Source organism: Salvia miltiorrhiza, chromosome 1 (assembly GCF_028751815.1).
Source record: "Salvia miltiorrhiza cultivar Shanhuang (shh) chromosome 1, IMPLAD_Smil_shh, whole genome shotgun sequence".
Taxonomy (NCBI): domain Eukaryota; kingdom Viridiplantae; phylum Streptophyta; class Magnoliopsida; order Lamiales; family Lamiaceae; genus Salvia; species Salvia miltiorrhiza.
Genome location: NC_080387.1, coordinates 51,890,789 through 51,904,025, shown reverse-complemented (window position 1 = coordinate 51,904,025; position 13,237 = coordinate 51,890,789). Strand labels below are relative to the sequence as shown.

Here is a 13,237-nt window from a genome sequence, read left to right as displayed (position 1 = left end):
TAATAGTATTAGATTAGGTTTCAATTTTGTTTCCTTAATATTATATATAAGGGAGATCATATAGGAAAAGGGACACCTTTTATTCACGCCAATTTCTGGAACAGAGCAATCCTCAACACCCTCTTCCCCTGCCCCAAATTCAGTACCAACACCCTCTTCCCCTGCCCTAATTTCAGTACCAACACCCTCTTCCCCTACCCCTGATTCTAAACCAATAACGTGTGCATCATCCCATACCCCTGATTCTAAACCAATTTCAGTAGCAATACCCTCTCTCCCTATCCCTAATTCTAAACTAATTTTAGTAGCAATTCTCCCTACCCCTGATTCTAAACCAATAACAGTAGCATCATCCACATTCTCAACCTGAAAACCCTATGCTCATACCCCATCATTAGCTTCATCTTTATCAACATTAACACCATCCCCCTGCCCCCATTCATGCACTCAATTTCTTCATCTGTAAACAACTCAAGTGGTATACTAGGCATAGGATCAGTTTCATGATCAACAAAAAACTCAATTTTTGTTTGTCCAATAACTTCAAGGTAATCTATCACTTTTGCACAATGCATTTCATTAGAGGTGGCCATGGTTCCGGTTCCGATTTGAACCAAAATCGAATCGGCGGTTCCACGGTTCCAAAATTCAGAATCGGAATCGAACTGTGAATTCCCCCTCACGGTTTCAGTTTGAACCGTGAACTGACGGTTCTAGTTCCGGTTCCAAACCAGCGGTTCACGGTTCTAAAATATGAAACTGTTTTTTTTTTAATTTAAATTTTATGTTTTAAAGTGTTGATTTGAAGTTTATAAAATATACACAATGTTAAACTATTTATTTAGGTTGTAAATGATTGAAATTTAGTATGAATTAGATGTGGGGATGAGAGTTGACCATTTTATTTAGATGGTAAAGGGTTGAAGTTTACTATAAATTCGATGTGGAATAAGAATTTGAGATAGATAAAAGTAAAGGAAATAAAAGAAGCACATGAACTTATAATTTTTCAATGCACATGATTCTCATATCGAATTTTTACTAAACTTCAACCATTCACAACCTAAATAAAATGATTAATCTTCATTTCTCATACTCACATCTAATTCTTACTAAATGTCAACCATTTATAACCTAAATAAATGGTTCAACATTATTTAGATTTCATACAACACTTCAAAATATAGTATAAATTTCTAAAAAAATATAAAAATAAAAAAAATTGACGGTTCCACGGTTCGGAATCGTGAACCGCTGGTTCGGAAAAATTGGAACTGAAACTGAACCGTGGAGCCACGGCTCTGGTTTCGGTTCGGAACAGTTGACCACGATTCGGTTCCCGGTTCCAATTTTTTTGGGCATCTCTACATTTCATTCCTAAGGAGTACTAGGCAATCTTCTAAAGAGCGATCCTCATAAAGCGCATAGGTTTAGAGTTTAGGCAAGACTTGAATACATTTATAATTATTTCCAAAGTCATATTTCCCAATGTATCGTCTATTTCCATCGAGTTCCAACCATCATATAACAATTTACCAGATTTATCATCTTTCTTCCATACCCCAAGTAATTGAAAATAAAATTCACTTTTGCACCAGACATTCTGCACAACCAAAGCACACGACAAGAACACAAAATAAACATTCCATACATGATATTCATGATTCATGTAAGAGAGAAATAGTGTAGATCGGTTTGCATGCTCTGAAAAAATTGTTCACAAGACTCAAGTTTATGCAATACTTACCTATTTTCGAAAGTTGATTATCTTCGTCGCCGGAGCACTCCACTTATTTGAAGAAATCGATGGAACAACCTTCTTCTCCTTCGATGTCGTCTGAAGATTGTAGGTTTGAAAAATGGAATAAAAACTCTTCGTATTCGTGTTGTTGTTAGACTAACCCGCGTAAACATTACAGGTGGGCCCACGCGAAAATTAAAAAAGAAAAAAGAAAAAATTAATAAACGGCGTGAACGGGCCGTTTGACGAGTGGGCTTAAGTGTAGTATTTTTATGGGCTTTGGGGAGTTATTTGGGCCTGAGTTGAGTATGGGGAGCCCAACGCTCTAGGGGTGTCCACTTTAGGGGCTGATGTGTACTTTAACCCCTTTTTTTAATCTGGTCTTTTTGGGTTTTTTTTTTCTTTTAATTTGATCATTAGGGTTTGAAAATTAATTAGCTTCTAAATCAACTTGATACTTACAAAAAAAAAATCGATGAAATTGCTATAATCTAGAGTTCTAAAATAATATAGTTGTAGTATTAAACAAACAATACTCAAATTTTAATTTTAACTACTATAATAATTTTCTTGGTCTAAAAGTACTTGAACCTTTACTTTGTTAGAATTTTATACTTGATCCCACATGGAAGAGAGAAATTAATTATGTAGCTATTCAAAAATTAGAATTTCCTTTGAATCTGCATGTTAGAACTAATCTCTTTTTTTTTTTTAAGGAATGTCAGAATTAATCTCTCCGCCATCTTTTAGGATCAAATGTTACTGAAATTGTAATTCAGGTTATTCCAAATAATTAAAACTTTATTGATTTTTTTTGATAAAAAAGTTAATACCATTTATGAAAAATTAAAATTTGAATATAATTCATGTATTTATAGAAAATTAATTTTAATAAAAAAATACCAAAGTTCATATATTTTCTCAACTAGTCATGTATTTTCTTCCAATTAAAAAAAAGAAAAGAACATAGGAGATTCCAGAAGCGCAAGTAGCTGGATTTTGACCTTATATCATAACTGCTTTTATTTGACTTGGATGTCCTTTAGTAGTTGTGGAACCAATGAATGTATTTGCACACCAACATCGCATAAGCAAAGTCTAGTTGCAATTTGGTTCCACTTTTTATAATTTCAAGATATATAGATAATTGTAAGATATACACGCAATATACGCATGAATTGCTTGACGGCATTCCGTTTGGATATTTAATTTCCTTTTATATTAAAAATTCAATTTCTGGACTTTGGATTTCAAAGGTGTTGGACGACTGCTACGTAATTCTTTTTTTTTTTTTTTAAGAATAACAAAAGATAAGTATATAATTAAATAAGCAATTAAATAAGCAACATGCACGCAAACGAGATCTTTACACCAGAGAATACATATGAGATCACTACCCATACAAAAGTAGAAAAATTGACATCTCTATACCACATGGTACATAGATGGGATCACTACTGACATAAAAGTGGAAAAACTACCAACACACAAGCGAGATTAAATATAAGATCTCTCATAAACAAGAGTCTTTGGATGCTTCAATTTTGCCACTTGAACTAGGCCTTATTGGTGACTGCTACGTAATTCTAATTATTAATTAGTACTAGAATATATATATATATATATATATATATTAGAAAACTACATGAGTTGGTGGTTGGAGGAAACTGTCCATAAATTTTCACTATTGTCGTTGCAGTTTATAAATTAAGGTCGAGTAGCGGTTTCAGTAGTTACATTCACCGAATCCAACTTAATACAGACCAAGTTTGTGAATTTTATGATCCAGCTAATTTCAACCACATACATGTATATACTACATGAAATATTCAAAGGATTATGGGGTGAGACGTGGGTGGGGAACAGCGGTTTCAGTAGTTACATGAAGAAAAGTGGTTTAGTGGCAATATTCAAAGGATTATGGGGAATGGTAGAGAGGTCAGTTTTTGGGGTGAGACGTGGGTGGGGAACAGCCACCTCAAGATCCTCTTCCCTAGACTTTTTAATCTTAGTCTCTTTAAAGATGGTAATGTGCAGGAGGCTGGGGAATGGACGGAGGAAGGATGGGTGTGGGATCTCAAGTGGCGAAGGGAGCTGAGGGAGAGGGAGAAGGAGATGGAGGAAAATTTGATGTCAGTCATTGGGACGCTTTCTCCTTGCCTAGAACTTATGGACGGCTGGAGCTGGAAGAACGCAGCGGGGGGGAACTTCTCGACTAAAGCGGCCTATGAGGAGTGCGCAAAGGCGGAAGGTGATCATTTTGGGAGACACATTGTAGCTAGTGCCCAAATGTGGACGGCACCGGCTCCTCACAAAGCCAGAGTGACAGCTTGGAGAAGCATTTGTAACAGGCTGCCAACCTGCGAAAACCTTCTCAAAAGGAATGTCCTAATCCCAGCCGAAGAACAGTGGTGCAATGCATGTGTGTGGAGGGAGGAAACATCTGAACATTCTTTTCTCCATTGTCCGAAAGTCGATCGCGTGTGGGACAAAATCCATCAATGGATTGGAATGGAAACGGCTAAACCACAAAAAGTCGAAGATCATTTCATATCTTTCATTGGAGGAGGAAGAGGTAAAAGAAACAAGAACTTCCTTAAAGCTCTTTGGATTGGGACTGTTTGGCTGATCTGGAAGTATAGGAATGAGAGTAGGTTTGAGAACAAGAATTGGGAGGTGTCCAATCTTGTTAATGAGGTCAAAGGGAGGCTTTGGAGCTGGAACAAAATATTCCATGTTGTCGAGTCCAATGTTTCTTTTACTTTGTGGTGCTCAAACGAGTTTGCACCACTTGTTTGATGTTTTTGGTACTCCTAGTACCACCCCAGTTTTTTAATGAATTTTTTATTGATCAAAAAAAAAATATACTACATGAAATTGATTGAAAGCAAAACATAACTATCATACGCATATGGAAACAAGTTATATAAAGGGCAAAAGACAAAAAGTTGGACATCAACATTTAATTTTAAACTTTAAAATAAGTCAATTACAAATTTAAGAGGTGGGTTTCATGTCCTGCAATAGTTGTATACTTGTATGGCAGGACACTTGATCGCCCTTTTAACGTAACCTCGAATGTTAGCTGCGAACCTCGTAATCTCTTCGTAAGTGTAAAGTATTTTTTATTAAAAGATAAATTCAAAATAAAAATAAAAGTGAAACTAAAAAATTTCAAAAGGGTCTTCAACGATAGATTAATTTAGGAGCGAGATTTAAGTAATTTAAAATATCCTTTAAATTTGGTCAATATGATTTCGTTTAGTAGCTCCAATTAGCTCAAATAGGAAAGCTATCTAAACTTAATACTCCGAGGGTGTTTGGCTAAGCTTATTTTAAAGAGCTTATAAGCTCTTGGGGTTTATAAGATGTTTCAAAAATTTATAACATGTAATTTCTTAATAGTTTATAAATTGTCAAAGTGTTTGGTAATTGAGCTTATAAGCTAGAGATTTTTTAATTAGCAAAAGAAAATCTTTGTTAGAGAGAGAAAATCAAAGAAAAATGAAGTTATAATGATATATGACGAAAATAAAAAATCATAGTTGAATTACTTTTGTAAAATTAGTGTTGCTTATAAGATAATGAAAAAATAAATTGGGGTAGATGAACTTATTTTTTGGGAAGTTTATAAGCTCTTTAAGAGCTTATATTGCCAAACACTTTGAAGGAGCTTATAAGCTTCTAAACAACTTATAAAATGTTTTAAAGAGCTTATAAACTCAACCAAACACCCTCTCCATCCGTCCCATTATTATTGGCCTATTTCTTAGATGGCTTATTACGAATTGAAGGTCCAAGATAATTTCTGAGGCCGTGAGAAAAACATTATGCGCTTTACGCGTAGAAATCGACTAATATCATGATGTGAACAGTGTTCCAAATACGATTTTTCTCTGACAAAATTACATTAACTATGCATACCTCGATTGTGCCTCCGTAATTTTTGTGGATGAATGTTTTTGTCTTCTTTTTCTATGATTTTTGTTTCTATAATTGATGGAATTTGTTGAGGATGGAACATTTCTCTTTGTGTAGTTTATGTTTCTATAATTTCTTTTATGTTGGGTGTTTGGGATGTTGGAGGTGGGAGAAGATGGTATTGCAAGAGATTTGGGGTGAATTAATTTTCTTTAGCGGCATCACTTGTCAATAGAGAGGGAGAGGAGGTGTGGCGGTGTATCAGTAGAGGCAACGGCGGGTGGAGAGGAGGTTCACTGGGCGTGGGGGTGAGGGGTTCCAGTGAGAGAGAAAAATCCGAGCATTGCGGTAAATTAAATATTTTATTTTATTTTGTTATACCTGTAAAATTAGATACTGGTTAAAATTAAATATTGGTTTTTTATTTAATTTAACAATTTAAATTTAATATAAGAATATAAATGTTAATTTGCTCATATTATCTAGATTTTAACAACCAATTCATGATATCTACATTTTATATCTGATTTACCAAATACAAATAGATAATACCCAATCACTCATTATCGATTTACGGTACGTATGTTAACTTAAACTTTTAACATAAATACCAATTGGGCTCGTTTGATTTTTAGTAAAGGATTATGTAGGATAATTTGTAACCAGGATATTTAGCGTGGATAATGACAGATTATTAATATTGAGTTAGTGTTTGCTATCATGGCTAAATACAGAATATCCTGGTTTAAGTTCATCTTAGGGGAGAGGTGGTATTATTAATCTTAAGAAATCTGGATTAATAATACTTGGTCGTGGGATTAAACCGGGTCATCCGCATTATTGTATTAATAACCCTTCATTAATAGCTTGTTTTTAAAATTAAAACCTATCTGTCCTTTCATAATATGACTTCATAAAATCAATAGATCGGTAAATCAAACCTTTTTTTTCCCAGATGAAGAACACATTTCCCCCTAAAACTGACGAAAAAAAGAAAAAAAAAAAAAAAAACTCACATCTCTTTGTAAAATTTGTTTAATCCATGGTCTGATTAATAATCTAGTGGCCACAAAATTTTTGAACAGTGACTAACAGTATATGTATGCACGTGCAAGAGGGGTGATGAGTCCAAAAAAAAAACACCTCAAAAAATGCCAAAAAAGAAGAATAAAACATGTGCTTAGCATTAAGGTTTTTGTTCTGTGAAGGGTGAGTTTCAAGGGCCACGCTTTGGATTGAATCAAGGAGACAGGACCACTGACTAATAATGCACTAGGATTAAGAGAATGTTTGCTACTTTGATTACTTAAATTGTACCTTAATTATTTTAATACTAACAAACTAGGCTCACTAAGATCTCTCTTATATAAGGTGCCACTTAAGTACAAAAGACTTCAATATAATATTCAAAGTACTTGACCTAATTACAAAAGTTGTTATCACTTTATTCTGCCCTTGTATATATACGTGTATGTATGTATGTATTTAATCATATAAGTTATGATTACTATTCTTGATCAAGAATTATTTTTTTAAAAGTAAGATATAGTATTGAGTGCAATCTTGTATATTTTTGGTAAATTAAAAAAAAATGTAATCCTTTTTTTATTGAGTGATACTACTAAATAGCTATCGTGATTGCCTACACTAGTTAAATAGGGAAATTTTTGATTTATTTGATTTATTTTTTTAATAAAAAAATATTTAGTTATTTTACTGTATTGTTCATATTATAGTTATTTTTTTATAATTTTTTAAAATAAAATAAAAATTGCAAAAAGATAGCTACAATGTAGACAATATAGTAGAAATGAAATATATTTTTTATATCTAAAAAATCAATTAAATAAGTCAATTCTTTTATATAGTATTTAATTAGTGTGTGGATTGCCACAGTTAATGTGGCTGCATGGATTTATTAGTATTTTTTATTTTTTTATTTTGTGATTTTTCCATGTTAAACCAAATTGTAACCTAGCTAGGAAATGGTTAATAGTGCCTGCATAGAACAACTAATCGTGTGCCTCTCACGCACTTGCCCAATAATCCAGTTCAATATTTGAGCAAAATATAAGACATACTAATATTTTTCGCTAAAAAAATACATGGAAAAAAAATATGAGGATGCATGACCTGCTATCATTATCTAATTTGACTCTTCTAATCAATTTAAATGTCACACTCACCACGTGGACAAGTAATGTTGTATTGGGTGATTTTGGTACCAAAATATTCTATTATGACAAGATAGCAAATTTATATACATATTAATTACTTGTAATCTAGCTAATGCTATAGTCAATATATAACAAATTATATAATTTCATAGTTTTGCTGTAATTAGAGGCTAATTAAGATTAGTCTAAAAAAGAAAAACACCATTAGAAATTAAAAGGTAGTAGCGATCAAATTTCAACATTATGTACTTCTAAAATATCATTAGAGATGAAAAGGGTCGTCTGAAAGCCACTTTCTCTTGTTGATTAATTTATATTTATATTTGGAGTGCCACTTATGGGTGTCTTGCAATGTGGGTGTCATGATTATACTCATCATTAAAGATGGTTTTATCATAGTAACAACTAAAAATAATTAAAAAAGCAATGTTAATGATGACTTCATAATTATGATTCTTGAACTTTTTAGCAAGTTAAAAAATCATTTTCCAAACACAACATCATGATCTAATGATGATAGAACATCATTACAAAAGTGATCATAAAGGGTTAATAATACCAGTTTATCATGTCAAAATACACTCATACCTAGATCAAGAGAATTGGGGGAACCAATTAAAAAAAAATTGAGAGAAAAAAGGGGGAAATTAATTAAACTTCCTTCTTTTTTTCTTTGGCACCTAATAATATTATTAATTTCCTCAACTTTTGAATTGATTGGGATTATGGATGGAGAACTGAGGCTGCTGCTGCATGGCAAATGTGTAGCTAAGAAACGGCGATGAGAATGCGAGATTCGTATTTGCCGGAAAATTATGAACCGTTGGATCAATCACGCTCTTCTGCCCTAACGCCTCGAGAGCTTTGACCTGTGATCTGAGGAATTTGAGATAATTCGCCGCTTCATCCAGCATCGACGCCGTGTCCATTTTGCTGCCGCCGGGGACCAGCTTCTGCAAAACCCTAATTCTCTCACTTATCCTCTCTCTCCTCTGCCGCGCAGCCACCGTCTGCGGATCGCTCGACACCCGCACGTTCTTCCTCTTCGGCTTCTCCATCGCCTCCGCGCCGAAGTTCACCGGCCTGAACGCCGCCGCGCGGTAGATGATCTCCTTCATCTGCGCGATCGCCTCCGCGTCCTGCTCGTCGCCGGAGGACGCCGACGAGCTAGGCTGCTGGAAATTGATGTTGGAAGACGAAGAATTAATCACAGGAAGGGGCTGTTTCGGATCTAATCTCGCCTTTTTGGTACTTTTTTGCTGATTTTCCGATATGATCTGGAAACCGCCGCTACCGTTGCCGTGATCGGAGTAATTCGACTGGAAATCCAGCTCCGTTAATCCGATCGGCTCGCTCGTCGCCGCCTCCTCTCTCTTTCTCTTGCTCCGATTATTGACGATTTCTTCGGAATTTCGCGAAACTGGAGTAATGGTCGTTTTTCCCGATTTCGCGAAATTCCACAGGTTTTGGCAGTCGGAGAAAATGAGGGAAATACCGTCGTCTTGATCGGCTGACGTGGTGGTGTCGGTGGTGGAGGCGGAGAGCAAGCAGTCGAGGGACTCGAACGAGGCGGCGGCGTTGGCCGCCATTGGAGGATGTTGTTCGAGAACGTTCGAATCATCAATGATGCTATTTTTGAGAGGAGGAGTAGTATTCAATGCAGAAGGCCTACTGCATTCAATGAATGAGCCCGACGTCGTCGCTCCTGCATTGATAGCGACTCCCCACCCGCTGCCAGCTCCTGATCTTGAATTCCATTGCTGAGGCAAAATATTGGATAATATCTCCGTTTTCTGCATCTGCTGATGAACTGGACTGTATGTATCTAATTTCGACGAAATCGTCTCAATCTTGTTGTTGTTGTAGTAGGGAAGGCTGATTGAGCTGGACATTATAAAACTTTCTTCAAGCTCATTGCCCCAATCAATATTATCCATTTGATTCTTATCTGTCACAAATAATTGAAAAAAAAAATTGTTTTGAGTAAGCAAATTTAAGGAATATTGAGCTGAAATAAAATCAAGAAAAAATGGCAAACCTGGTTCAGAAATGGAGTCGATTATATCGAAGAGAGATATTGATTGTAGTTTTAAGCACCAGCGCTCCAACAACCTTTTAATTAGCTTATAAATTGAGGAAAGTGAAGACCTTCAAGAAAACAAGCCATTGCTAACGTCAGTTATCAGCTGCAAAATTTTGTCGAAATCGAGACAAAAGCAGAAATTCATGTAACTGCTCAATAGCTTACAAAGACGATAAGGCCAAAAAACAGTAAATACGCGACGGAAATAAGAAGAATCGATTTAATTTGGAGATACATATTAGGCCGTTTTTTGAAGAAAAATCTCCAGATGCATACCTTAAAGAGTAGAAGAATCAAAAATTAGTTATGAATTGTGTTGATTTGGAATACAAGCTTATATAGAAAGAATAAAGAGAGGGTTCATATTTTAATACACCAACACTAAAAACTGAGCAGTACTTGGAAACATGTTATTTGAATGAAGAATTTATAGTACAACAGTTTATAATATTATTATATTTTTAAGAAAAATGACATTTGACAGAAGATGCGAATGGTTTTTCAAAAAGATAAGGCTTTCTGCTCAGTTTGGTGGGGTGGTAAGAACTAAGAAGTGAATTCTGCATATGAGCATGAGATTTGAGAGACAGAAAAATAAAAAATAAAAAGTAATCTTTTTGAAGTTTAATTTATAGCTGAAATTTTATAAAGTAATTTTGTAAAATATTTAAATGAAGTGGGGAAAGCTCTGAGCTTCCTTTTGGCTGCTGCTGTTTTGCCATGCGCTCTGTAAAAGTTCAGACAACTGCAGTGATTATAATTTATAAGATTAAATTAAAAGTGACTTTGCAGCTACTTCAAAGATTTCCACTAATCATAGTTTAATCATAGCTATTTTTTGTAGTACAATAGTTATAAAGTTTTTACCTTTCATCCTTTCTGTCCTGCTTCATCCATTCAACTTTTAGATGCAATTAAAATTTAATATATATTATATAAATGGAAATGGAAAATGACCTTTTTAAGTTATTCCCATTTTAGCTATATATATGTATATATAATTATAACTTAAAGCCAAGATCTAAATTCCTTGGGTCCACAGACTAGATATGTACTTGTATTTTTTTTATTTAATTTACTTTAGTTAGAAAATGAGGGGATTGAAATGCCTATCTAGGTCTCTCGATCACTCTTATAAATGGAATGAACAACACTAAACTATATGCAAAATGTAATTGTAATTTATTTTCTTAATTTGCAATAAAATGTAAGTTTAAAAACTCCTATAGTTCAGAAATATTTAGAACGCGGCTATTTAATGGGATGAGATTCAGTGTCCCATAATTTTATGTGTGCCATTGTGTCTCATGCTTATATCTATTATTTTAAAAATATTTTTTATAAAAATAAAATTTATTATAATACTATGAATTATATTGAAATTTTATTTCAAAAAATTTAATTTTTTAAAAAGTATATACCATGATTTTGAATTTATCAACCTATTATTAGCTAATAAAAGTGAGATTAAATGATAAAAAATAATTATATACCCTAGATTGATGGAATAAACCTTAGTTAATAATCACAAAATTAAATTAAAGCATATAAAGTTGAAATTGAAGAAAATATACATAAAAAATTAAACAAAATTGAAAGTGGTACACAAAATGGGACATAAAGTGTGGTACACTGAATCTCGCTTCCTATTTAATTAGTTTGGTTAAATTGTGGGTTGTACTTCTATTCTTCTTATTGGGAGATGACATTTTTATTTCTACAAATTTAAAATTTCCAACTATATTGCTGGCTCTAAATTTATTTGTAAACCCAGCCCAGCAGGTGGGATCCCAGTGCTGCAATACAACGAGTTTTTGCTATCAATTATTTGACGTGTGTTTTTCCAATTTACTTTGCTTAGAACAGTGACTTACTATTTTAAATTATTGAATTTCTTAATAAATGCTATCGATACCATATGTTAGGATATAATGATATCTCAACTAAAAGCAATAGTTGATAGTAAGAGTATATATATATAATTTAATTATACCTAGGTATGAAACGCAATTTTGACTCTCACTCGATGAATGCTGAAAATCTAATTCATTGTGATTAATACAGATATTTTATATTTTTTTCAAAGATCACAAAATGACATATAGCCTTACAATAACACAGTTATCTTCGCATTTGTTTACACATGAAATCAAATTACAGAATGACATATGTGACGTTGATGACCATACCTTCTTGACTTTGTAAATTATATGTTAATTATAGTCCATTTTTTTAACCCAAAAAAATCTTGAGTGATATAATTTGGGCATAATGTGAAACCATCATAGTAGAAGGTGGTGAGTAGTGGGATATAATGATTCGAAAATTAAAAAGGATGTTGGCAGACATTATATACAAATTGTGTTTGATGAGATAGCAGATAGATACCACTCCCAACTTGCTCTTAGGATTTTGTCTCCTTCACATTTCAACTCTATTATTCTTTCTCACTTTTTATTTTCTTTTACCTCTTTATATATCACTACACACACGCGCGCGCACGCACACAAAGGTAGACCTGGCCACCCCACCCCACCCCCTTCTCTCTCTCTCTCACACACACACACACACACACACAAAACATCTCTCTCTCTCTCACACACACACAGTGGCTAGAGAGGCAGACATAGAGAAGCTCAGAGAAGGGGCATCTGGTTTCAGAGGGGTTCCCCACATGCACCCCATCAATACAGCTCATCAAAATGGGCTGCCATTGCAATTTTAGCTGCTTTTTTGTCACACTTCAACATCTACCTTCTAACACAACTAGGGAGTGTCAACTTATTTGCATGTTTTTCTTCACTATCATTTTCCTTTCTTTCATATCTAGAAATTTCGAGAAAAGGATAATTGCATTTAAATACATAAATTTTCATTTAATTCTAATTTTACATGTAAATTATAAATTCTAATTAATTAAATCACTCTAGTTAGTGTTCAAATGTTATAATTTTTCACTATGGTAATCAATTTCCAGCGAATTATGTCATCATAACTAGTTGAAGTGGCATAATCATTCAACTACATCGTTTATTGCGACTGTCATTTAAGCCATTCCAAACATCCACCATGGCATTAATTTCTGAAACAATTGACAACCGTATGAAAAATTAGAATAATTGAAAGTTCGTGTATTTAGAATTTTTTAATTCATGTACCAAATTAGAATTTAAGTGAACATTTGTGACTTTGTGTATTTAAGTGCAAATACTCGTAGAAAAAATTGACCTAATTATAGAGGATTGAAATTTAAAAAAGGACAACTAACTATTGTTGTGATTTAGTATTATTTATAAAATTAAGGGACTCACAAAA

General features: G+C 33.6%; 1 protein-coding gene across 2 annotated transcripts; it reads right to left on the bottom strand.

Annotated features, from left to right (window-relative positions):
• Positions 1 to 8,345: 8,345 nt before the first annotated feature.
• Positions 8,346 to 10,649, bottom strand: LOC130991972 (transcription factor bHLH87). 2 transcript variants are annotated; one of them, XM_057916410.1, is made up of 3 exons: positions 10,199 to 10,649; positions 9,878 to 9,987; positions 8,346 to 9,787 (listed from the first exon to the last, which is right to left on the bottom strand). In XM_057916410.1, exon 3 carries the CDS (start codon positions 9,774 to 9,776, stop codon positions 8,541 to 8,543), a length of 1,236 nt encoding a protein of 411 aa, XP_057772393.1. In that variant the 5' UTR covers positions 9,777 to 9,787; positions 9,878 to 9,987; positions 10,199 to 10,649; the 3' UTR covers positions 8,346 to 8,540. The 2 variants fall into 2 exon arrangements, with proteins under 2 accessions (XP_057772393.1, XP_057772401.1); XM_057916418.1 differs by lacking the exon at positions 10,199 to 10,649 and having other exon boundaries at positions 9,878 to 10,160.
• Between the last annotated feature and the right edge of the window lie 2,588 nt (positions 10,650 to 13,237).